Source organism: Hyperolius riggenbachi, chromosome 1 (genome assembly GCF_040937935.1).
Source record: "Hyperolius riggenbachi isolate aHypRig1 chromosome 1, aHypRig1.pri, whole genome shotgun sequence".
NCBI lineage: Eukaryota > Metazoa > Chordata > Amphibia > Anura > Hyperoliidae > Hyperolius > Hyperolius riggenbachi.
The window spans coordinates 353,826,802-353,850,888 of record NC_090646.1 but is presented as its reverse complement, the minus strand read 5'-3'; the positions used below and the strand labels follow the sequence as shown (position 1 = coordinate 353,850,888).

At 42.0% G+C, this 24,087-nt stretch overlaps 1 protein-coding gene across 9 annotated transcripts in view; it reads left to right on the top strand.

Moving 5' to 3' along the window:
* Positions 1–24,087, top strand: part of MYO9B (myosin IXB) — a 199,513-nt gene that overhangs the window by 40,831 nt on the left and 134,595 nt on the right. For all 9 annotated transcript variants that reach the window (XM_068234139.1, XM_068234138.1, XM_068234140.1 and 6 more), the window contains exon 2: positions 14,694–15,582. In XM_068234139.1, the coding sequence (XP_068090240.1) occupies positions 14,755–15,582 (828 nt within the window). In that variant the 5' untranslated portion in view covers positions 14,694–14,754. The remainder of the gene's footprint in view (positions 1–14,693; positions 15,583–24,087) is intronic.

Here is a 24,087-nt window from a genome sequence, read left to right as displayed (position 1 = left end):
AAGCCTAATAACCTTTTTAACTTGTTACAGTACTTGTGGTAGATTTCTGCATCTGCGTTAAAGAAATCTAAGGAATGATGTAACAAAAATTATAAAAAGGTTTACAAATACATACATTCACAAATGATGAAGATTAATAATATATGATCAATCGGGGAACTAGATCAAGTGAAAGCTGATGTTTTCAAATGCAGTCTTTACTTCTGTCTTTACCAAGAGCACCATATAAGATAAATGTCATAAAGCAGGGAACATCAGACTTGGAGAAGGTCTTGGAAATACTGGTTGATAAAAGTTAAGCGACTACAGTATGTTGAATGCCAGCAGCAGATGAAGCAAATACGATTCTGGGATAAAGATTCTGTCATAAGAGGAAATAAAATCACAATGTGCTAGTATACCACTCACCTTGTTTACATCACTTGTGAGGCCACATCTGGAGTATGGAAGACAGTTTTGGGTACCAAACTATAGGAAGGACATTGACATAATAGAACAGGTGCAAAGATGGACAACTGAATTGCTCAGAGGGATAGATGGTATCACTTACCAAGAAAGGCTGAACAAATTAGGCTTATTAAGCTTTGAAAAAGAACGCTAAGAGGTGACCTGATTAACATGTATAAATACATCAGAGGCCAATACATATGCTTTTTGTCCCTAGGCTTGTACAAAGGACAAGGGGGCATTATCTGCAGATGGAGATAAAAAAAGGTTTTGGCATCTTTTAGTAAGTCCATCACAGTAACAGTGGTTAAATGGAACATTAAAGTGATCCTAAAGTCAACCCAAAAAAATGAGTTTTACTCACCTGGGGCTTCCAATAGCCCCCTGCAGCTGTTGGAAGCATATAGCAGCATAGAGGGCGCTATTGTGGCTGGGAACGCGAAGAATCACTCGCGTTCCCAGCCTGTTGGCTCCTGACGGCGAAACCGGAAGTGGCTGCCGGCAGGGACAGGAGGATCGGAGGGACACGGCAAGGGCACCGGACAGCTGCAGGAGGCTATTGGAAGCCCCAGGTGAGTAAAACTCATTTTTTTTTGGTTGACTTAAGGTTCACTTTAACTGAGAGGGATATGGATGTTTCCTTTTAAACAATACCAGTTGCTCGGCAGCCCTGCTGATCTCTTTGGCTGTAGTAGTGGCTGAATCACACACCTGAAACAAGCATGCAGCTAATCCAGTCTGACTTGAATCAGAGCACCTGATCTCCATGCTTGTTGAGGGGCTGTGGCTAAAAGTATTAGAGACACAGGATCAGCAGGAGAGTCAGGCAACTGGTATTTTAAAAGGAAAAAATCCATATCCTTCTCAGTTTAGGTTCCCTTTAAAATGTGGAATGTTTTACCTCAGGAGATAGTTAGGGCAAATTCTATATCTGCATATAAAGGAGGCTTTCCAAGCATTGAAGGACATCCACTGCTATAATTCCTAGTAGAGTTCAGGGATTTTTCTGATTGCCGCTGGAGTTGGGAAGGACTTTTTTTCCCCTTTAAATGTTAATCAACCCTATAAGAGTTTTTGGCCTCCCCTTGATCGACTGGAATATGTGAGGGTGTACCGTGCAGGCAGGGCTGTGAAGTTTGTACAAAAATCATCCGACTCCAACTCCTCAGTTTAAGAAACCGACTCAGACTCCCGGTACCCAAAATGGCTCAGACTCCGACTCTGACTCCTTGGTATAATTCTTACCAGGGTTGTGTATTTGGTACAAAAATCATCCGACTCCTCAGTGTATGAAACCACTGGCTCCGACTCAAACTCCCCAAAACAACTCCGACTCCACAGCCCTGTGTGCAGGACAGAAATGCTCTCCCTTTTTTTTGTTTATTTTTCGTGGTTGAATTCCATGGAAAGATATTTATTTTTTTCTTTCAGCCAAACTTAAAGAGGAACTTCAGCCTAAACAAACATACTGTCATTAAGTTACATTAGTTATGTTAATTAAAATAGGTAGTATAATCTCTTACCCACCCTGTTTTAAAAGAACAGGCAAATGTTTGATTTCGTAAGGGCAGCCATCTTTTTGGTTGAAAGGAGGTGACAGGGAGCATGAGACACAGTTCCAACTGTTCTGTGTGCTGATTAACCCTCCCAGTTGCTAGGCAACGTGAATAATATAGGAAATCCCATCATGCTTTGCACAGCATCAGGGAAAAACCGCCTGGCAGTTTTCTCTGATGGGTGGAGCTTAGCTAAAAATGCAGCTAAAAATGATGCTTTGGTAAGAAAAACAAAGTTCTGATGCTGTGAAACTGTTAAAGAAACACCAAGCCTTTTCAGTTCTGCTGAGTAGATTTTAAGTTCAGAGGTTCACTTTAACTGAACTTAACTGTGTGACTATGTGAGAGGAGGAGACGAGAGGAATTGGTGCGGATATATATATATATATATATATATATATATATATATATATATATATATATATATATATATATATATATATATATATATATATATATATATTATAATATATATATATATATATATATATATATATATTATAATATATATATATATATATATATATATATATATTATAATATATATATATATATATATATATATATATATATATATATATATATATATATATATATAATAATAATAAAAATATATATATTATAATATATATATATATATATATATATATATATATATATATATATATATATATATATATATATATATATATATATATATATATATTTTATTTATATATATATATATATATTTTATTTATATATATATATATATATATATATATTTTATTTATATATATATATTTTATTTATATATATATATATATATATATATATATTTTATTTATATATATATATATTTTATTTATATATATATATTTTATTTATATATATATTTTTATATATATATATATATATATATTATATATACACAGTGGGATGCAAAAGTTTGGGTAACCTTAAAAAATGTCAGTTGAATATATTATATAAGAGACGCATACAGTGATATTTAAGAAGTGAAATTAACTTATTATTATTATTATTATTATTTAGTATTTATATAGCGCCGACATCTTACGCAGCGCTGTACAGAGAGTATAGTCTTGTCACTAAATGTCCCCCAGAGGGGCTCACAATCTAATCCCTACCATAGTCGAATGTCTATGTATGTATCATGTAGTGTATGTATTTCAGTTTTGGGCCAATTTAGACAATTAACTTATCTGTATGTTTTTGGGATGTGGGAGGAAACCGGAGTGTCCGGAGGAAACCCACACAGACACGGGAACAACATACAAACTCCTTGCAGATGTTGACCTTTATTGGATTTACAGAAAGTGTGCAATAATTGTTTAAACAAAATTAGGCAGGTGCATAAAAAAAATGAAATCAATATTTAGTACATCCTCCTTTTGCAGAAATTACAGCCTCTAAACGCTTCCTGTAGGTTCCAATGAGGTTCTGGTTGAAGGTATTTTGGACCATTGCTCTTTAACCTCCTCAGCGGTATGGATGACTATACACGTCCATCACCGCCGGAGGTCGCCGCTCAGGCCCTGCTGGGCCGATTTGAGCGAAATAAAAAGCAGCACACGCAGCCGGCACTTTGCCAGCCGCGTGTGCTGCCTGATCGCCGCTGCTCTGCGGCGATCCGCTGCGAGCAGCGGCGAAAGAGGGTCCCCCCAGCCGCCCGAGCCCTGCGCAGCCGGAACAAAAGTTCCGGCCAGCGCTAAGGGCTGGATCGGAGGCGGCTGACGTCAGGACGTCGGCTGACGTCCATGACGTCACTCCGCTCAGCAAAACAAGGAAGGCTGCTCATTGATCAGAAGAACGCCTCCGGAGCGCCCTCTAGTGGGCTTTCATGCAGCCAACTTTCAGTTGGCTGCATGAAACAGTTTTTTTTTTTATTAAAAAAAAAAACCTCCCGCAGCCGCCCTGGCGATCTTAATAGACCGCCAGGGAGGTTAAAAAAAAATCTCTAGTTCATTCAGGTTTGATGGCTTCTGAGCATAGACAGCTCTTTGACTCACACCACAGATTTTCAATTATATTCAGGTCTGGGAAGCAAGATGGCCATTCCAGAATGTTGTACTTGTTCCTCTACATGAATGCCTTAGTGGATTTTGAGCAGTTTTTAGGGCCATTGTCTTGTTGAAAGATCCAGCCTTGGCGCAGCTTTAGCTTTGTCACTGATTCTGGACACTGGTCTCCAGAATGTGCTGATACTGAGTGGCATCCATGCATCCCTCAACTTTGACAAGATTCCCAGTCCCTGCACTGGCCACACAGCCCCACAGCATGATGGAGCCACCACTATAGTATTATTTTTTAAGAATCTTTATTTATCAAAGTTTTTGAACAGTACATATTCACGTCATGTATATAGAACATTTTGATCCACATCCAGTTCTCAACATAATATCAATGCAAGTGCACGGTATCTATAAAAACATGTACATAGATTAGTCCATTTTTAGCTGAAAATGAATATAAAGTTATACGTTGCCTGATATGTCTAGAACCATTTACTATAAAGCTGCAGCCGTATGTATAGTTGACTGTTCATAGTATATACTTATATCATTTTAAAGATTATAACGTAACCTAAAATAGAACGTTTAACTTACTAACATGACCACTTTACTTCATTATAAACGCTTCTCAATGTTAATTTGTTTCCTATAGATATTTTAATGAGCGTCTATGAAAACTTTTATGACATCACACATGCTACTATTGTGCTTGTTTTTGTTTTTAGTCATAGCACTAGATTGCTGCTTTATTGTCAACTACCAGAGGGCTCGGATGCCGGTCCAAGTTATGGTCATTACCCCTCACCCATTATCACTGCCTCAAATTCCTCCGATTCCCTGAGAGCAGACCAGCAATCCCATGTTTTTTTGAAGACTTCTATTCTGTTTTGTGCTACATGTGCTAGGTTTTCATTATAATGTATCAGATCCATTTCTCTGACCAACTCCCATAGGTTCGGGGTTAGCGTACTTTTCCAGTGTCTAATTACTATGCATTTAGCCGCATTGAGTATGTGTCTTGCAATGGATTTTTTGTATCTCTTGATCGACCAATCATTATGGTGTAGTATGTAGACCTCTGCAAGGAAAGGAATTCCTCCTTCTATCACTTTGTCTATTAGTCTTTCAACTCCTTTCCAGAAGGGTATCACCCTCTGGCAGTTCCATAGAATGTGCAAAAGTGTACCTCTACTATTTCCACATCTCCAACAGTTAGGATTAGCTTCTGGATAGTAAATTTGGAGTTTAGACGGTGTAAGATACCAGAGGGTCAAAACTTTATAGTTAATTTCTTGTATTCTCACAGCTAAAGAGGTCTTATGTGTAAATATGAAAATTTTTTTCCTCTGCGCAGAAGAGATTGTGACCCCCAGATCGGTTTCATAGTATTATTATTATTATTATTGATTTATAAAGCGGCAACATATTCCGTGGCGCTGTACAAAGTAAGAAACAAACATGGGGTAAATAATAATACAGACAATGGTGTACACCAAAATACAAGATACAAAATTAGTGACAAAATACAAAGAATGATACAAAATACAAATTATACAATTGGTAATGACAGTGATAAAATTAACATTATGAATAAAATGTATAATGGTTACCAAGACACAAAAGGGGGAGAGAGCCCTGTCCTTGCGAGCTTACAATCTAAAGGGAATGGGGGGGAAAGAGGAGGAGGTGTAGTATGCAACAAATATATAGAGGCTGTGTGTTTTAGGATACCTAGTAGAAGTGCAATTTGGTCTTAGGACAAAGGGAAGTGGCCTAAGGTAGCGCATATATTTTACTTTAGGTAGCATGTGTTTTTCTTGGAATTCTGTGTTCTTTTTCCTCCAGGCATAGTGGTTAGCTCTCTCGCCTTGCAGCGCTGGGTCCCTGGTTCGAATCCCAGCCAGGGCACTATCTGCAAAGAGTTTGTATGTTCTCTCCGTGTCTGCGTGGGTTTCCTCCTTGCACTCTGGTTTCCTCCCACATTCCAAAAACATACAGATAAGTTAATTGGCTCCCCCTAAAAAAAATTGGCCCTAGACTACAGTACTTACACTACATAATATAGACATATGGCAATGGTAGGGATTAGATTGTGAGCTCCTTTGAGGGACAGTTAGTGACAAGACTATATATATATATATATATATATATATATATATATATATATATATATATATATATATATATATATATATATATATATATATATATATATATATATATATATATATATATATATATATATATATATATATTATAGTACAGAGCTGCGCAATATGTCGGCGCTATATAAACACGTAATAATAATGCCCAAATAACTCATCAGTCCACAGCACCTTATTATAAAATGAAGCTGGCTTGTCCAAATGTGCTTTAGCATACCTTAAGTGACTCTGTTTCTGCTGTGGGCTTCCTCTGCATCAATCTCACATACAGCATATCCTTGTGTAAAGTGCGCCGAATGGTTGAACGATGCACAGTGTCTCCATCTGCAGCGAGATGATGTTGTAGGTCTTTGGTGCTGGTCTGTAGGTTGACTCTGACTGTTCTCGCCATTCGTCGCTTCTGTCTATCCAAGATTTTTCTTGGTCTGCCACTTCGAGCATTGACTTGAACTGAGCCTGTGGTCTTCCATTTCCTCAATATGTTCCTAACTGTGGAAACACAGCTAAAATCTCTGAGACTGCTTTCTGTATTCTTCCCCTAGACCATGATGATGAACAATCTTTGTCTTCAGGTCATTTGAGAGTTGTTTTGAGACCCCCATGCTGCTACTCTTCAGAGAAAATTTAAAGAGGAGGGAAACTTACAATTGACCCCCTTAAATATACTTTTTTCATAATTGGATTCACCTGTGTATGTAGGTCAGGGGTCACTGAGCTTACCAAGCCAATTTGAGTTCCAATAATTAATTCTAAAGGTTTTGGAACCAATAAAATGTCAACAGTGCCCAAATGTATGCACCTGCTTAATTTTGTATAAACAATTATTGCGCACTTTCTGTAAGTCCAATAAACTTAATTTCAAATCTCAAATATCACTGTCTGTCTCCTATATGATATATTTAACTGACATTTTTTATCGTAACAACCAACGATTTATACAGGAAAATCACGACTATTAACAAGGTTGCCCAAACTTTCGCATCCCACTATATATTATAACAACTATGGAACTTTTGAAATAATTTCTATGTTATGGTTTTATGGGACTGACGTGGCTTTACATGTTTTGCAGTAATTTGTTGGCTCTGAGAATATGGAATGTATTCAGCCTATGCTTCAAGAATGTAGAGCTATAACATGAGCTCCCCTGCTAATGTGTTAGAAATACATGTGATGACTGAAGCTTTGCAGAAAATTCTTCCTTCCATTCATTCTCCACAGACTCAAAAGTTGTAGTACCTGTTCAGTGTCCTCTACTGTGTAACCTTGTATGTGTGTAATCTAGTACAGACAAAACCCGATTTCTTTCCTCAAGGAAATAAGCAGCTGAAATCCCATATCTTTGCTGCCCTTGAAGAATGGTGACAAGAATGTTGCTTTTTGTAAACAGGGCTTTGTCAAAGGCTGGTGATCTGTCTATCTGCATGTAGGCAGAGGACCTGGAGCATAATTTAGTGGTGCTTAACACACTGTATAATGCATTAGTGATTTTGTCCACTTCAATGGATGTTTTCTGCTAGGTTCTCTACGTTTTGTTCATAGTTCTCTACATTTGTTCATGGGGTCTGTAAATCACTGGCGATAATTCCTCACTTGGAGTCATTTTAGAATTGTCTGATGTTAGCAAGCGTTTGCAGCCATTGTATAGCCTGGGTTATAATGGATCATAGGATGGGTTGCGAAAAAGTTAGGTTTTACTGATTGTGTGATTGCACTCACATGAACACAGACTTGGCGGGAACTTCTCTTTTTTTCACTAAATCCAGGGTACTCTGTACAGTATGAAAATAAAAGCCTTCCTTCGGGTTCTCGTCCCGCATCTGCATTCACACAACCATGAGTTGGTAAGCCATTCAGCAAACCTCTTTATTAACTGATATGACCAAGGAGTTAAGCAGGTCCTGTTGGGATAACGCACAGCATGCATGCAAGATAAAACTCGGCTGAGGTGGCCGATAACGATAGCCTCTGCTGGAAATTCAGAATGCACTCTTATAACTAGCAACCCCGAGAGGATTTTACTCCAGGTCACTCCACCCTCTCTGAGTCTTTAACCGCTTCTGGACCATGGTAATTGAAATCTACGCCCTGTTTGGGATCTGTTATCCCTTCAGTTCGGTCAGTTGGTGTAGCGGGATTCTTCTACTTCGAACTGGTAGATTTTAATTGCCGCACCACACGTTCCTGCCATTACTGCTATTAACGCCACTCTCCCGTTGCTGCAGCCCACTTGCTCTGCTTGCGGTATGACCGCAGAGCACCTTTTTGCCACAGCACCAAGTCTGAAAAACATTGACTTATGGCAATAGAGTGCATGTAACGTATGCCCTTTTCATTGATAATTAGATACTAATTGTTGCAGACCTGCTGGGAGCAGGGTTCCCATTTTTGTGTGTGTGTGAGCAAGAAGATTTTGAGTGGCAGCCTTTAAAATTCAAGCATCGACTTTTTTTTTCAGTACTGTAAAAATGTTGTTGGCATTTTGTTGTAGTTGCCTGTCCCACAGCATAAAAAAGTCTTGCAGATAGACTGTGTGCTAGGCCTGAACGATTTTAGGAAAAAGTTGAATTGAGCGATTTCTGTCTGAAATTGCGATTTCAATTAGATTCACGATTTCCTTTAAATCAAGCTTTGTTCCCCCTATTTGCCTGCTTGTTCCCCCTTTGTCCCCTGTCTCTCTTTGTGCCCACTTTACCTCTTTATGCCTCCTCTGGGTCTTTCTCTTGCCCCCTTTGCATCTCTGTGCCCACTCTGTTTCTCTCTGTGTCTCTCTCTGTGCGTGCTCTGTGTCTCTCTGTTCCCCTCTGTCCCCCCAAGCTGCATCAGTTCTGGACATAGCTTCAAGCACGAGTCCAGCGATGCCGGTCTATCCACTTCGCCTCCTGCAGGCTCTAATGCACGGAATACTTCCTGTATGTCATGTGACATACAGGAACCTGGAGTTTTGCCAAGCACAAAAGTCGGCAGACGGCGATAGAGGACGGACAGCATTTCAACTCATGCGTAAGGTACGTCCAACGCTGCGGGCTGCACGTGCCGGGACTTTGGGGAAGTTTGAAGTCACTTCAATCTCCTCCCATGTGGAAACGACGTGATTGCGATAATTGCCACTTTGACGATTCTGAAATTGTGATCTTGGTGATCACGATTTTGGTTTAAATTCGATTTATCTTTCAGGCCTACTGTGTGTGTGTGTGTGTGAGAATCCGCTTAGCTGCCTGCGCAGGCAGGCAGCCTTTTGACTATTGTTTAGGTTTGCATGCTGCAGGACTCTGGAAAGGAGACCTTCCGTCAGTTTTGCAGCTTGTGCTTGCTGAGGAATTTGCATACGTTGTCATGCAAATTGCCTGGCCACATTCATTGGAGGCGTGTACTATAAGTACTATGTGTTTCCCACAATGCTTGGCTGGTCATAAGGATTCCTTCCTGTGAAACACTCCTGGAGGAGTGTCAGCCATACTCTCTGTTTGAAGATCAGCTTAGAGTAATTCCTGAAACTGCGCTAAGCAGGTTTCCCTAGTGCAGTTAGGATTGCTTATCTGTTTTGTTTGTCTGTTGCGATTGTCCTGTCCCAGCGGTGGTCGACAGGAAATTGTTCTGTGTGTCTGGGTGCTAACCGGAACAGCGGTTGTTACTGGTAGCCCCTGCTGATCTGTTTCACTTGGATCGCACTAGCATCTTGCGCTAGTGCTGTGGATCCTTCTGTTCGGCCTCCCTGGATCGCACTGGCATCCTGCGCTAGTGCTGTGGATCCTTCTGTTCCGCCTCCCTGGATCGCACTAGCATCCTGCGCTAGTGCTGTGGATCCTTCTGTTCTGTTACTCTGTACCTGGATCGCACTAGCATCCTGCGCTAGTGCTGTGGATCCTTCTGTTCTGTCTCTCTGGATCACACTGGCCTCTTTTCGCTAGTGCTGTGGATCCTGTCTCTCGCTTGTTCCTGTTTTCGTGTGTCTGTCTTGTCTGCTACGAACGCTTGCTGGAGGCTCGGTGAGGTAACCGTTAAGCAAGCGCTCGCGTCCTCTGTTTCATGTTTGTCTGTCAGTGGTTAGTTAGGCGTGCTTGTCTCTATTGTGCTTATCACGTGGAGGCCGCGCATGAACGCGTGCACTGTTGCGAATGAGTGCAGGGTTCGCGTTCAGTTAGCGTTTGTTGTTTTCTTTACCTTCTCGTTGTATGATTTGCTGTGCCTTTGCTACTCTCGTGCTCTGCCTTGCTGTAGCCTTGTGTCACGTCTGGCGATCGCACCTCTCGCGATCGCGTTCCTGCTTCATATCTGCTGTGGTGTGTGCACCGTCGCGGGTTGGCGACTAGGTTGGCGCACACACATACAACCTGTCCCTTTGCTCGTTCTCATTCGCAATCGCTTCTCTTGCGATTGCGTTCTGCGCTTCGTACAATTCCTGTCTGGCATTTGTGGAGGTACAGAGGATTGGTTCCTCTGCACTCCCCAACGCCATCTGCCGACAGGAATTTCCCTCTACGGGTGCGTAGCACCTTTTGCTAGGTTCCTACAATTATACGCTTGTGGAGGATTTCCGCCGTATCAGCGCGCGCGTTGTGCGCTGATCACGGAGGAAGTTCCACATTCGTTACAGTGTGCAGTCATATATCCTTATCTTTCTTTTCAATGTTCTTCTTTAACCATACAGTGAAGCAGGTTATGTTCTTGCTTTCCTCTGTGGTGAAATATGTAATATGTCGCCTGTGTCGAGTGAAATGCCATACAGTCTTCCTGTCCCCATGGTGAATAGTCATAGAAGAGATTGCGAAGGTCAGCTGACTTACTCAAGTAAATAATGCCAATGGGACAAAAGCAATCTCTGAGTGAGTTGGGTTGAATTGTGCAGTGGAGATGGATAGCATCACTTACCAGTTACAGATTGTAACATCAGTTTGACATGAAGTTATAAACTAATGGCTGCCATGCACGATTTGATTTGTTTTCGGGCAGATTTCGTCACTTTGAGGCCCAGTGCACACTAAAACCGCTAGCAGATCCACAAAACGCTAGCGGTTTTTGGTGCGGATTACGAGATTTGGCCCAGTGCACACCGAGCGGATTTGGATGTGATCCGCCTGAAAATCCGCTTGGCTAATGTTTTTGAATGGGCTGGTGCACACCAGCGGTTTGAGGTTTTTAGAAAACCGCAAACGTGCAGCAGGAGGCAAACCTCAAGCCGCCGGTGTGCACCAGCCCGTTCAGATACATTAGCCAAGCAGATTTTCAGGCGGATGCGGCCGGCGGATCCGCTCTGTGTGCACTGGGCCTGAGTTTGACTGACACTTGTACAGGGCTGTGGTTTTTGAGGAGTCTGAGTAATTTTGGGTACCTGGGGTTGGAGTAGGTGGTTTCATAAACTGAGGAGTTGGATTCAGATGATTTTTGTGCCGACACCAAAGCCCTGCACTTGTACTCCTTCTGTGTCAAATCCTTATGGTTGTTTGTCTGAAAATTCTGATTTATTCTTCTTGCTTAAGGGGATATTACACCATGTATAGAAATATTTCTGTGCACAAGCCCACCCACTTGGTGTAAATGATAATAAACATTAACTTTCCTATTGCCTGTAAGCCGTGTGAGTTGCCTGGCCTATCCCGAGGCTGGGAACATACCCATATATATGCTTTTCTCTGTATATAATATAATCTCTTCATTGCTAAGAAGTGGTGTACAAGCTGGTTTTCTGAGTCAGAAAATGAGGGGATGATTTGTCGCCCTAGTCATATATTTCTTGTCTTAAGTGCATAAATCCCTGATGGATCCCCTTGGCAGGCCCATTGCCTTGGGGAGGAGCCCCTCTCCAGGTGCCTGGACCATGTTCTCAGCCCTGGTGGATCCCCTCGGCAGACTCATTTTCTTATGGAGGGGCCCCTCTGCAGGTGCCTGGACCATGTTCTCAGACCCCCCTCCTTGTGAGGATACCATTGTACTTAAAGGACGCATCTCATGGCCTACAAATGGTGGAAAACGCCTATACAGTAGATGTGACATGAGAAAATGTAGGCATCCACATTTGAGCACTTTGAGGCTTTTTTGCAATATTTGGGTCAATATGACATTAACATGCAATTCGAATGCGGAGATTATAGGATTTCATTTCTCGATCTGTCTTTGGAGGTTGTTAACTATCAACTTATCACAAAAGGATTTAGTACAGCAACCAATTTATTCTGACACAGCGATAGTAACCATCCCTTTCATGTGAAAAGTTCTATACCATATAGCCAATTTTTAAGTCTAAACAGAAACCATAGTAAGGAAGAAGACTTTGAACCTCAAGCTCTTTGACTACTCCCCTATGTCAGGAAGAATAAAAGAGATAATGTGTAGAAATTGGCAAAATTTAGAAAGATTACATTTTAACCCCAAAGGTGCTTAATGGTCCATGCTAACTTTTGGTAGGGGGACCACCTCGGGTTTGATGGTGACTAAGAGTGAGTACGTCAGACACTGATCATTGACCTGGTTAGGAATGTTTAGAGGCACAGGGTTCTTTCCCTGTAGAAATTGCCCCTCTTGCAGTTCTATGTGGAGAGTGGATCAAGTCCTGACTGGAAATTTTATACACTGCATTAAAAGCTTTATCACTTGTAAGACCAAATGTGTTGTGTACGTAATTTTCTGTCCTTGCTCCTTCTTCTATATTGGTCAGACAAGCAAACTCACTAGGAAATGTCTTGTAGAACATATACAGATGTGCTCATAAGTTTACATACCACGGCAGAATTTGATTTCTTAAAGTGAACCAGAGACGATGCACCCTCATGTATTTTACCATATATATCAGTGGGAACATTGTAGAAAACACCTACCCTGCTCTCTGTTTCGTTCATCACTGCTCAGCCTGATTATTATCAGCCCTGATAAAATCCCAGACTGAGCATTCAATCTAGCTTTGCTCAGGAATCATTATAGCTGAGTCATTATAGCAGAGCCAGAAGGGGGGCGGGCTTGGGCTTGAAAAGACAGCAGAGAAGACAGACTCGGCTATAATGATTCCTGAGCAAAGCCAGACTGAATGCTCAGTCGGGGATTTTATCAGGGCTATTACAGGCAGGCTAGCCAGTGAAGAATGAAACAGAGAGCAGGGTAGGTGTTTTCTCTAATGTCCCCACTGATATATATGGTAAAATACCTGTACATGAGGGTGCTTTGTCTCTGGTTCACTTTAACTATTTTTTTCTTAGAATATGAATGATGGGTTGGTAACATGTTTTTGATTTTATAACACATAAATTATGTTGTATAGTTCATATAATGTGGCCACAACTCAAAAGTAGTAACAATAAGGTAATTGTGTGTGTATAATGTAGGTATTTGAATTTCTTGCTCTTCTTATGTTTTCTCTCTCTCTGTTATTAGCTAGGTGGCGCTGTGGCTGGATAGTGTAATGGCTAAGGGCTCTGCCTCTGACACAGGAGACCTGGGTTCAAATCTTGGCTCTGCCTGTTTAAGTAAGCCAGCACCTATTGAGTAGGAGACCTTGGGCAAGTCTCCCTACACTGCTACTGCCTATAGAGCGTGTCCTAGTGGCTGCAGTTCTGGGGCTTTGAGTCCGCCAGGAGAAAAGCGCAATATAAATGTACTGTCTGTTCACTTTCTCTCTTTTTCTATGGTCACCCTAATGTCATGCTTCCTATCTTTATAGAGAACCTTTTGCTAATGTTAGGATATTGATGCTGCATCCGCTATCCCTGTGGATGATGCGGTTATTTGTTCTGCTCAGTAGCAGGGACTAAGTGCAAATGCATTGCGTTGGACACATTCTGATCCGAGAAGCGGAGGTGATTCCACAAGCCAGCCAATTAAGGAGAGGTTGCGTGGTTTAAAAACTATGCCCTTGATATGGCAGAAAGCTTTTCTCAGCCATGGAACAAAGTATGCATCCATGAGGAAGCACGACCGTGCGAAACAATTGATGACCATTCTTAGTCCTTGTGTGCTGCAGCAATCTCAGACTGGGGATGTCCTGTACACACAAAGGTAAAGAAGAGGTTCCGCACACTGTTAGTAGGACATATAAATATATTGTCCCATAATGTACATACACAAAATTCTCATCAACCGACAGTCGTTTCAAGACCACATAGTCAGCCTTTATTAAGGCACCTCAGACAGAAGATATCTTCGATTTCATATCTTCTTTCTGAGATACCTTGATAAAGGAGTTAGTGTGTGACCCCCGAAATGATCGTTGGTTGACAAGGAGTGTATGTGCAATATGGGACAATACATTTATGGGTCCTACCCAGTGATGTGCAGAATTTCTTCTTTACCTTTGGATCTGCTTGTCGGTATTATCACCCGACCAGTGTTTTAAGTTCTGCAAACTTTTTACTGTGTGTACTGTGTACGTACTCCTCAGTATTTGCAAGTATTTAGTGTCCACAGATGATGGTGATTATGCATTAAAGTACATCTTTTTAAATGCTTAAAACTTACTTTGTGAATAACCAAAGATCTATCTAACCAATGCTCTTTTTTTATTTGTTTTTGTTTGCCCTTTTCAGTTGGTGAATGGTGAATGCATCTGTCTAATACACGGCATGCTGGAACCAGGACAGGCGCAGAATGAGTTTAAAAAATGACGCTGGAAATGAGAATTCATCGTACAATATATACATTTATCCTCAGATCTGCCAAGAGGATTCAAACTGTTGCACTATTCTGGCCACAAAAGATTCATTAGCTTCTGATGTCATCAAGAATGCAGTCACTGCACTTGGTTTGGAAACTTCCAAAACATATGTCCTGGCAGAGGTGAAGGAGTCTGGAGGAGAGGAGTGGATTCTAGATGTCAATGACTCACCTGTCCAGAGAATTCTTCTATGGCCTCGAAAGGCTCTTGACAGGCATCCACAGGCAGAAGGGTACTATTTCCTGTTACAAGAAAAGAACCAGGATGGAAGCATTAAATATGTCCATCTTCCTATTGTGGCAGAAGAGGAAAAGGCAAGAAGACTTGTTGAGAGGGGCTTTCTCCCCCGATCCCAAGAGGACTACAATGATTTGTGCAACTTGCCTAATCTTACTGAGACGGCCATTTTGGGTAACCTTAAAACCCGCTTTCTAAAACAGAAAATCTACACCTATGCAGGAAGTATCCTTATAGCTATTAATCCATTCAAATTCTTACCTATTTATAACCCAAAATATGTCAAAAAGTATGACAACCACCAGCTGGGCAAGCTGGATCCACACATTTTTGCCATTGCAGACGTGTCTTACCACACTATGCTGAAGAAGAAAATCAACCAATGCATAGTCATTTCTGGTGAGAGTGGCTCTGGAAAGACACAGAGCACCAATTTCCTAATACACTGTTTGACAGCACTAAGTCAGAAAGGCTATGCAAGTGGAGTTGAGCGGACCATACTAGGAGCTGGACCTGTGCTTGAGGTAACATTTTGTTCTTCTGATACAAGTATAAAGATGTATAAGGGAAAAGAAAGAGGTTCACTCTCTCGCAGTGGCAATCGATGAAACCTCTAGGTTTAATTTATGAAAGGACTATTAAAGTGAGTGGACTATGGAAGCTGCCTTATTTATTTTCTTTTAAAGGGAATCTGAACTGAAAATAAACTTATGATATAATGAATTGTATGTTTAGTGCAGCAAAGAACAGTCTCACGTTTATTTCCAGTACAGGAAGAGGCCCGATGACCCGCCGGTCGATTCCCCGCTCGATCCCCCGCTCGATCCCCGCAGGCGGACAATAGTGGGGAATCGAGCGGAAGATAAGAAAGCGCCCACGGGGACGAGCGGGAATCGATCCGGATGGCGGCGGGAGCCGATCCGGCGGCTAATCGAGCCGCCGGATCGACTCGAGTATTCCCAGCATAAGATTTTCTGTTCGCTTTACCTGCCAGATAGATAATTTCCAACATGTTGGAAATTATCTATCTAACCATCTATCAAGCCTAGCAATTAAGCATTGTTCTACTCAGCAGGAGATAACAGAAGACAATGCACCAGAGATAATGGCGAGTCTCTACCAGTAAGGTCCGTACACACGCCGGACTGCAGGCAACGACGGGTCCGTCACCTCCCGCTGGGTGGGAGTTCCAGCGACAGTCCGGCGTGTGTACAGTCTGTCGGCGGACTGATACGGCTGTTTCTGAGCGATCCGCCTCTTGGAAGTTTAAACATTAGAGCATTAGAGGGCACTCTACTGTTTAAACTTTCCCCGACAGGAAGTAAGTGAAGCCAGCCGGAGCCCAGTGCAAAGAGGGGACAGCGGGGACACACGCCCGCAGAACAGGTAATGTATTGCCGCTAGCGTCCGGTCGTCAGACATTCGAACGCCGCTATCGACTCACTCCCGACCTGCCGGCGATCGAGCGAAATTTTCCGCACGGATAGATCGATGGCGTCATTCGATTTCAGACGGAAATCGGTCGTTCGGTCTGCATTTGCACATCGATTTCACAGCAGATTCGATCACAGTGATCGAATCTTCTGTGTATCGGCGGGAAATCGAGTAAGTGTATGGGCACCTTAACAGAAAAATCTAACAGAAAATTGTATGGTGTGTACTAGGCATAAGAATCCCAACCTAAAACAAGCAGCAAATGCAGTCAAACTTCAGTCAAACATCTGATCTGCATGCTTGCTCAGGGTCTATGACTAAACTAAGAAGTGAGCTATGACTAAGGAGTGAGCAGTACTCTGATACGCACAAGCTATGTTTTTGTTTTTTACTACAAGCTGTGTCCGTGAACATTGTGCAATAAAGATTTCCTTTACCCATTCAGCGTCTTCTTCTATGTAAATATCTATGACCTAACGTATAAGAGACAGAGATCAGCAGGACAGACAGGCATTTTGCATTATTTAAAAGGAAATAAACATGGCAGCCTTCATATCACTCTCACTTCCGTTGTCCTTTGAAAAAAAAAACAGTTTGAAGGCCTTTGATGTTGAAGCAACTTGTTAGGTGTCCTCTAGAGAAATATGGAAGATAGAATTCTGGTTGCTATGAGTAACTTTTTCAGTGGTCTGTCCTTTATTTTCAATATTCGAGATTGTTGGAATTTGGTTATTTTTAGTTTTCTTTTGATGTTCCTGTGAATCGAACAGTCAAATGCCACAAAACAATTTATCAGCAGAAATGTATTCATAACATCACATTATACAGTAGGGTAACTGTAAGTACATTTTTTTTTTTATAAATGCTTAAATACCTTTTGACTGGTATGTCAAAAAAGGGTGCTCATAAATCTGGGCACCCAGTTATCCCGATAGTAGAATATTGGCAAATTTACTGATATTTTACAAAGTGTTTTATATATACTTACCTATAAGTACACCCAAGTCTACTCTCGCACTGAACCCTCCCACTACCAATGCCCAACCTTAAAGCGGATCCGTGATGAAAAATAAACTATAACAAATAACTTGTCTATATATCTTCTCTAAAGTTTTTAATTTAGTTTACACAGCAAATCTAGCTGCAAACAGCTTCAAAAGGTTTATGGTTATTTATTGCTGTGATTCAAGGAGTGCTGCCATGTTCAGTTTGTCACACTACACCGAGGCAAGCTGATGGCATCTCCAGCTCTCAGCCTGTGGAAAATGTCACTCCCCCCTTCTCCTCCCCCTCCCCTCTGCCTCTGAAATCTCCCTCCTCCTCCTGCCCAGACTGAGCTCCCATAATCCCTTGCTACCTGGGACTGAGTGCCAAGGCTCTCTGAAAAGCTGTGGGCGAGGCTTGTTTAGTTAATAGGGAATTAGAGTATTAAAACAAAACAAAAAAAGAATTTGGCTTGAGGAATGCCCTATAAACTATACTAAAGGAACACAATAATGCAATCAGTAAAAGTTTATCTCGGATCCACTTTACCTGTCCCACTGCTGCCACTTCCCCCCTCACCCCCCAATGCCTAACCTCAACCCTACCTACCCCACACCTAACCTTAACCATCCCCGCCAGCATAAAATAGGCAACAAACTTAAAAGGAGGGGAAATTTGTGTGCCTGCAGCCCAGACTATCAATATTTATCAGACGCAGAGTGCTCCCAAATTTCCCCTCCTTGAAGATCATTACAATGGGTCCCTATAAGGGCGCCCAAACTTTCACCGCTAGCGGGCGCCCAAATTTCCCCTTTCCTTTTTGACTCTGACGGAAAGAATATATGGGGAAGGTGCATGTGTAAACACTGCAACACTGGAAGATCGCAGTTTGATTCTGATAGACTGCGATTGACCAAAAAGCCCTCCTACTAAAAACAATGTTCAGAAAGGCCTGGTGCACACCAGAGGAGTTTTTCTGAGCGTTTTGAGTTTTTAAATCTGCTGCTAATGTTATCCTATGTGTCTGTGCACACTGGAGCAATGAGGTATTGTACAAAAAAAACCCATAGCATTACATTGGGAAGAGCTTTTAGAGGTTTCAAAAGCTCTTCCCAATGTAATGCTAAGGGTTTTTTTTTTACAAAACCTCATTGCTCCAGTGTGCACAGACACATAGGATAACCTTAGCAGCAGATTTAAAAACTCAAAACGCTCAGAAAAACTCCTCTGGTGTGCACCAGGCCTAATTGTGTAATTTGCCTTCTTAAATCAAAAGGTATTTGTGATAATTCAGCTTTAAGTGAGCAACTGTGGTTTCCCATGATGCATCACTCCTGAATATGTCATTAATCTCTCTGCACACTTGAAACCAGACTAAGGCCTGGTGCACTCCTGGTGCACATCGTTTCTGTCCTCATCATTGCAAGGCAGGGATTGATATGGCACTATCGGATAGGGGTTCTGGGTCATCATGAGCTGCTTGGGTATTTTGTTGTACTGGTCCAAGCTCTATTCCACAGAGCCATATAAATTCTTCTGATCCAGCTTACGGAAAAATCGCTGCAAATTCACGATAGTGTACGTGAAAATCGCCGCAATTTTTCCGTGATTTTAATGAAAGTGAATGGGAGCGATCAATCGCAAAATGCTCAGAAAAGCGCTTCCAGTGTGAATGGGCCCTATAGATCAAAGCTGATGGATGATCAGTTGGTAGACAGTTGCTGCATTTACAAATGGGTCCTACTCCTTAAAAGAAAGAAGTACAAACTGCAGCAGGGCCATGACAGAACTCTGATCTTCCTTCTTTCTAAGTTGGTGGGACTAAGGCTGCATAGAGCACAGCTGTACCCTTAGTGGGCACTTTGTCAAGTATGACACAGGTTCGCATACCATGCTGGCCCAGCCTTTCAGACTGACTTATGTTCTGCTGTACATCTTGTTTTGGGTAGAGATCTGATTTGTCTATTCTGTTACAGGCAGTGCATTAACATGATGTTCCGCTAATTGCTTAATGATTTTACCTTCTTCAGACCATGCTATTAAAAAGAGATGCTGAGGAAAGCATTAAATATCCATGCATTGCTGTTTCGTATTTTAGTCTGGTTTGAAAGGAGCATGCTATAACCTAATTCTTGTCGACCTTCTCCATGTGAAATGCTTAGTCATTTAAGTAGCCCATATTCAGAATCTTCTTGTTGCATCTTGAGACCAATTAAAGGTAACCTGAAGCTAGAAGTATATGGCGCCTGCCATATTTATTTCCTTTTAAACCATGCCAGTTGCCTGGCAGCCCTGCAGATCTGTTTGGCTGCAGTGGTGTCTGAATCACTCCAGAAACAAGCATGCAACTAACCTTGTCAGATCTGACAAAAATGTCAAAAACATCTTAACGCTGCATGCTGGTTCAGGGTCTATGGATCTAGGATCAGCAGGGCTGCCAGGCAACTGGAATTGTTTAAAAGGAAACAAATATGGCAGCCTCCCTATACCTCTTGTTTCAGGTTCCCTTTAAGGCAATACCAGGGCTGTGGAGTCTGAGGTTTCCTAAACTGAGGAGTGGGAGATGGATGATTTTTGTAGCGACTCCACAGTCCATACTCTCTCCCTCAATCCCACTGTCTGACAGAGCAATGATTCCACACTCCAGATTAGTTAGGTTATTGAATATGTGCTGCTTTTGGCAATTACCAGAGATGCACTATACAGTATATTGTGAATTCTTGGTGTCCATATTGCTTATATAAATGGTTTAATATCTATATTCCTGATGGAAATATAAAATAACCCTTTATTATAGCGTTTAATGCACCAGTTTGCAAAACAGATATATTGCAGTGCACCACATCAGACATAAGGGTATATTCACTAAACTGCGTAAGTAAAGCAATCTAGTGTGTGTGAAGTCTTGCATATGATGCGTAGAGCATAATACATTGCATGTAAAGTATTACATTATGCTCTACTCATCATGCGGTAAGACTTTACACATGATATTCTGTTTAACATAGTATAGTGAATATAGCCTATTGTGTGATCTACAAGTATATGGGACATTGTATAGGAAGAAAATGTTTTGTGGTCTCACTGCTGCATTTTATGGTGTAATGCAGCGCTGTCCAACTGGCGGGCCGCATCCGGCCCGCCAAGCCTTCTGTTGCGGCCCGCTCCTCTCCCCAAGATGCAGGCATGGCGTGCGCTATGGGCGCCATGCCTGCTCCCTCTTCTGTGGCCTCTCCTGTGTCCCCGCTGCCGCACAGCTCAGACCTCACAGATCACGGTGGCTGAGGCAAACAGAGTGCGCAGATTACCCGCACGGAGTACGTCACATGCGGAAGTGAAATCAGTCACTTCCGCATGTGACGTTCTGCCGCGCGGGTGTTATGCGCGTGCTCTGCTTGTTTTAGTCGCCGCGATCTGTGAGGCAGCGCTAGCCCAGCGGGGACAGAGATGGCATTGGCAGGCAGCGCTGCAATGAGGTAACGCGGACACCTGTCACTCTCTAACTGGGGGGGGGGGGGGGCACCTGTCACTATCTAACTGGGGGGGGCACCTGTCACTATCTAACTGGGGGGGGCACCTGTCACTATCTAACTGGGGGAGCACCTGTCACTAACTGGGGGGGGCACCTGTCACTATCTAACTGGGGGGGCACCTGTCACTATCTTACTGGGGGGGGGCACCTGTCACTATCTAACTGGGGGGGGGCACCTGTCACTAACTGGGGGGGGCACCTGTCACTATCTAACTGGCGGGGCACCTGTCACTATCTAACTGGGGGGGGGCACCTGTCACTATCTAACTGGGGGGGGGCACCTGTCACTATCTAACTGGGGGGGGGGCACCTGTCACTATCTAACTGTGGGGACACCTGTCGCTATCTAACTGGGGGGACACCTGTCACTATCTAACTGGGGGGACACCTGTCACTTACTGGGGGGACACCTGTTACTTACTGGGGGGACACCTGTCACTTACTGGGGGGACACCTGTCACTTACTGGGGGGACACCTGTCACTTACTGGGGGGACACCTGTCACTTACTGGGGGGGCACCTGTCACTTACTGGGGGGGCACCTGTTACTACCTCATCCGGCCACACCACAGCATCACCGCAAGGCCTTTCAGCCCACACATTATCACCAATCTGGCCAAAAACACTATTGCCAAGGCCAGCCAGGCACAGCAGCCAGTAGAGGAGAATACAGAAGCCAGGTGAGAGGTGCCTACCATATTAAAGGGGCATTCTGCCTATTTATGTGAAATGCTCTCTATTTATGTGCCTCATGACTGCTGAATTATTCGTGTTGGGGGCCTCGTGATTGCTGATTTTGTCTTGTTGGGGGCCTCATGATTGCTGAATTTGTCTTGTTGGGGGTCACATGATTGCGAACTGCGAGACTATGGAAAAGCTGAATCATCATCATGAGACAATAGCATTAAAAATTTTTTAGCTTTTTAAAACGGAAAATAAAACTGGGAGGTTCTAAAAAAAAAATACATTTTTCAGGAGTAGGATGGATGAAATTGTTTATCTTCAGAGTTTATTTTCAACTTGGATTTTCCATAATGTTCATGTATGAGTTAAAATGTTTGTATGTAGTTTAAATTGCTGTTGCCACTTTGCGATAAGTGACTTTTGGGATGCAGTTTGGGCACTCGGCCTCCGAAAGGTTCGCCACCACTGTCCTAATCTAATGTCCCACTTTGCTAAGTTCATGTAAATTTGTCTCCACCCCGTGGCCACACCCACATTCTGGTCAATGGCCACACCCATTTTTCGGCGCGGCGCGCGTAGCTCTACTCGCATTGGAACCCCCATGGTTTTTGGCGCGCCATTTTGTGGAAAGTGCTGCCAATCTAAATGTCCTTTTAATTGCATTTTTTTTCCTGGGGGGGGGGGGGGGGGGGTTGCGGCTTTAGCAAGAACCTTCGGCCCTCCACCATGGGGTCTGAAAAAAAATGTCCCTCCATGCCCGTGAAGTTGGACAGCACTGGTGTAATGCATTATGATGACATACAAAGCGTTTTTATGTGTTGTGCCGCACTGCCCCATTCACATTAGTTGAATGGATTCCATACTGTAACAAATAGAAATTTGTGGTTGGTAATTTTACTATAATGTGCTGCATACACCTGGTGTAAAGGAGCCCTAAAATACAAGGTTATAGCAAAAACAGTATCCTGTTAGATTTATCAGTCGGCTGAATCACTTTCTCAGCTGAACCAGTAGTTCTATTGTTAATTATGGTGTTCCTTTATGGTTATGATTTAAGTTTTGGGGTAGGACTATGATCTTTCCTATAGGAGTGTTGAGACTTCAGAGGGTCAACAGTAGTAAAGTTAGCCTGTCCTTGCCCAGCAAATAATGTGTATATGGTGAAGAGAAGACAGTTTATCCAAGTACTTGCCTGAGGCACTGATCACAGTAGTCACTGTGCTCATCATCATGCTTTTCTCATTCATTTTTGCTGTTAAGTTTTTTTTTTTTTTTTTTTTTTTTTTTTTTTTTTTTTTTTTTTTGCTTTTGTTTTGTTTTTTAATCAATAAACATGCATAATTAATGTGCACCATTTCCATTAAAGAAAAATGTTCTTCCCATGAAAGGCTGCAGGTCATGTCAGTAATAAGATTTACCGTAATAACTATTGCAGGTATGCTTTTGTTTGATGTCTGCTATAGATCTGACATATTCATGGTAACCATGTAGTATTCCATTGTGAAGCCATAGTTCAGCCTTCCATTTTTTTAAAGCAAAGCGTAAATTTGCCTTAATTATCAACGCTCAGTTTTTTTTCTTGTAGTGCACATTTGTTTTTGGTTTTTTTTTATATACTGTACAATAAAACTTTGAAAGTTTTTTTTGCTTGGCAGTACCCACTACTTTTTGCCACTATTGTGGAAGTTCATTTCCTAGCACTACCAGGTCATCTGACTCAGCCTATCTCTTCCCATTGCTAGAGAAGAGACCAGGGCATAGATGTAATTAACTTTTCTCCTGAGTTTTTTTCTCCCAGGCAATCATTTTTTTTATTTTCTGTACAAAGTAATTTTCACTGTGAGCACAGAGCAGATTTTCTGACCCCGCCCATCTCATGTTGTTGAAAGATTAACTCATTGCAAGGGTCTCATTTTGTTAACTATGGGGGTAAAGCCCAATCTACACTACGATTCTTTGTGCGATTCGATTACGATTCTATTTACGATCCGATTAAATCCGACCGGGATTCGACTAGATTCAATTCGCTTTGCCGTTGCAAAACAATGGCAAATCTAATTGAATCGAATCCCGATCAGACATGTCTGATTTAATCAAATCGTAAATAGAATCGTAATCGAATCGCACAAAGAATCGTATAGTGTAGATGGGGCTTAAGGGGAAGGGGGTAAGGAGGTATTTTTATTGTGTAAAATATAGTGTATAGTATCTTGTATGTATTTTTTGGCTACTAGATATCATCACACTCACTGTCTTTGTGAGACAGAGAGGCTGCTGGTAAAACAAATCTCATTGGCTTCTCGTTGAAAACATGATCTTTGCGTATGGGCACTTTGATTGGTTAAATCGGATTTGAGATGAAAAACTAAACAAGTAACTTGTCCATATATCTTAT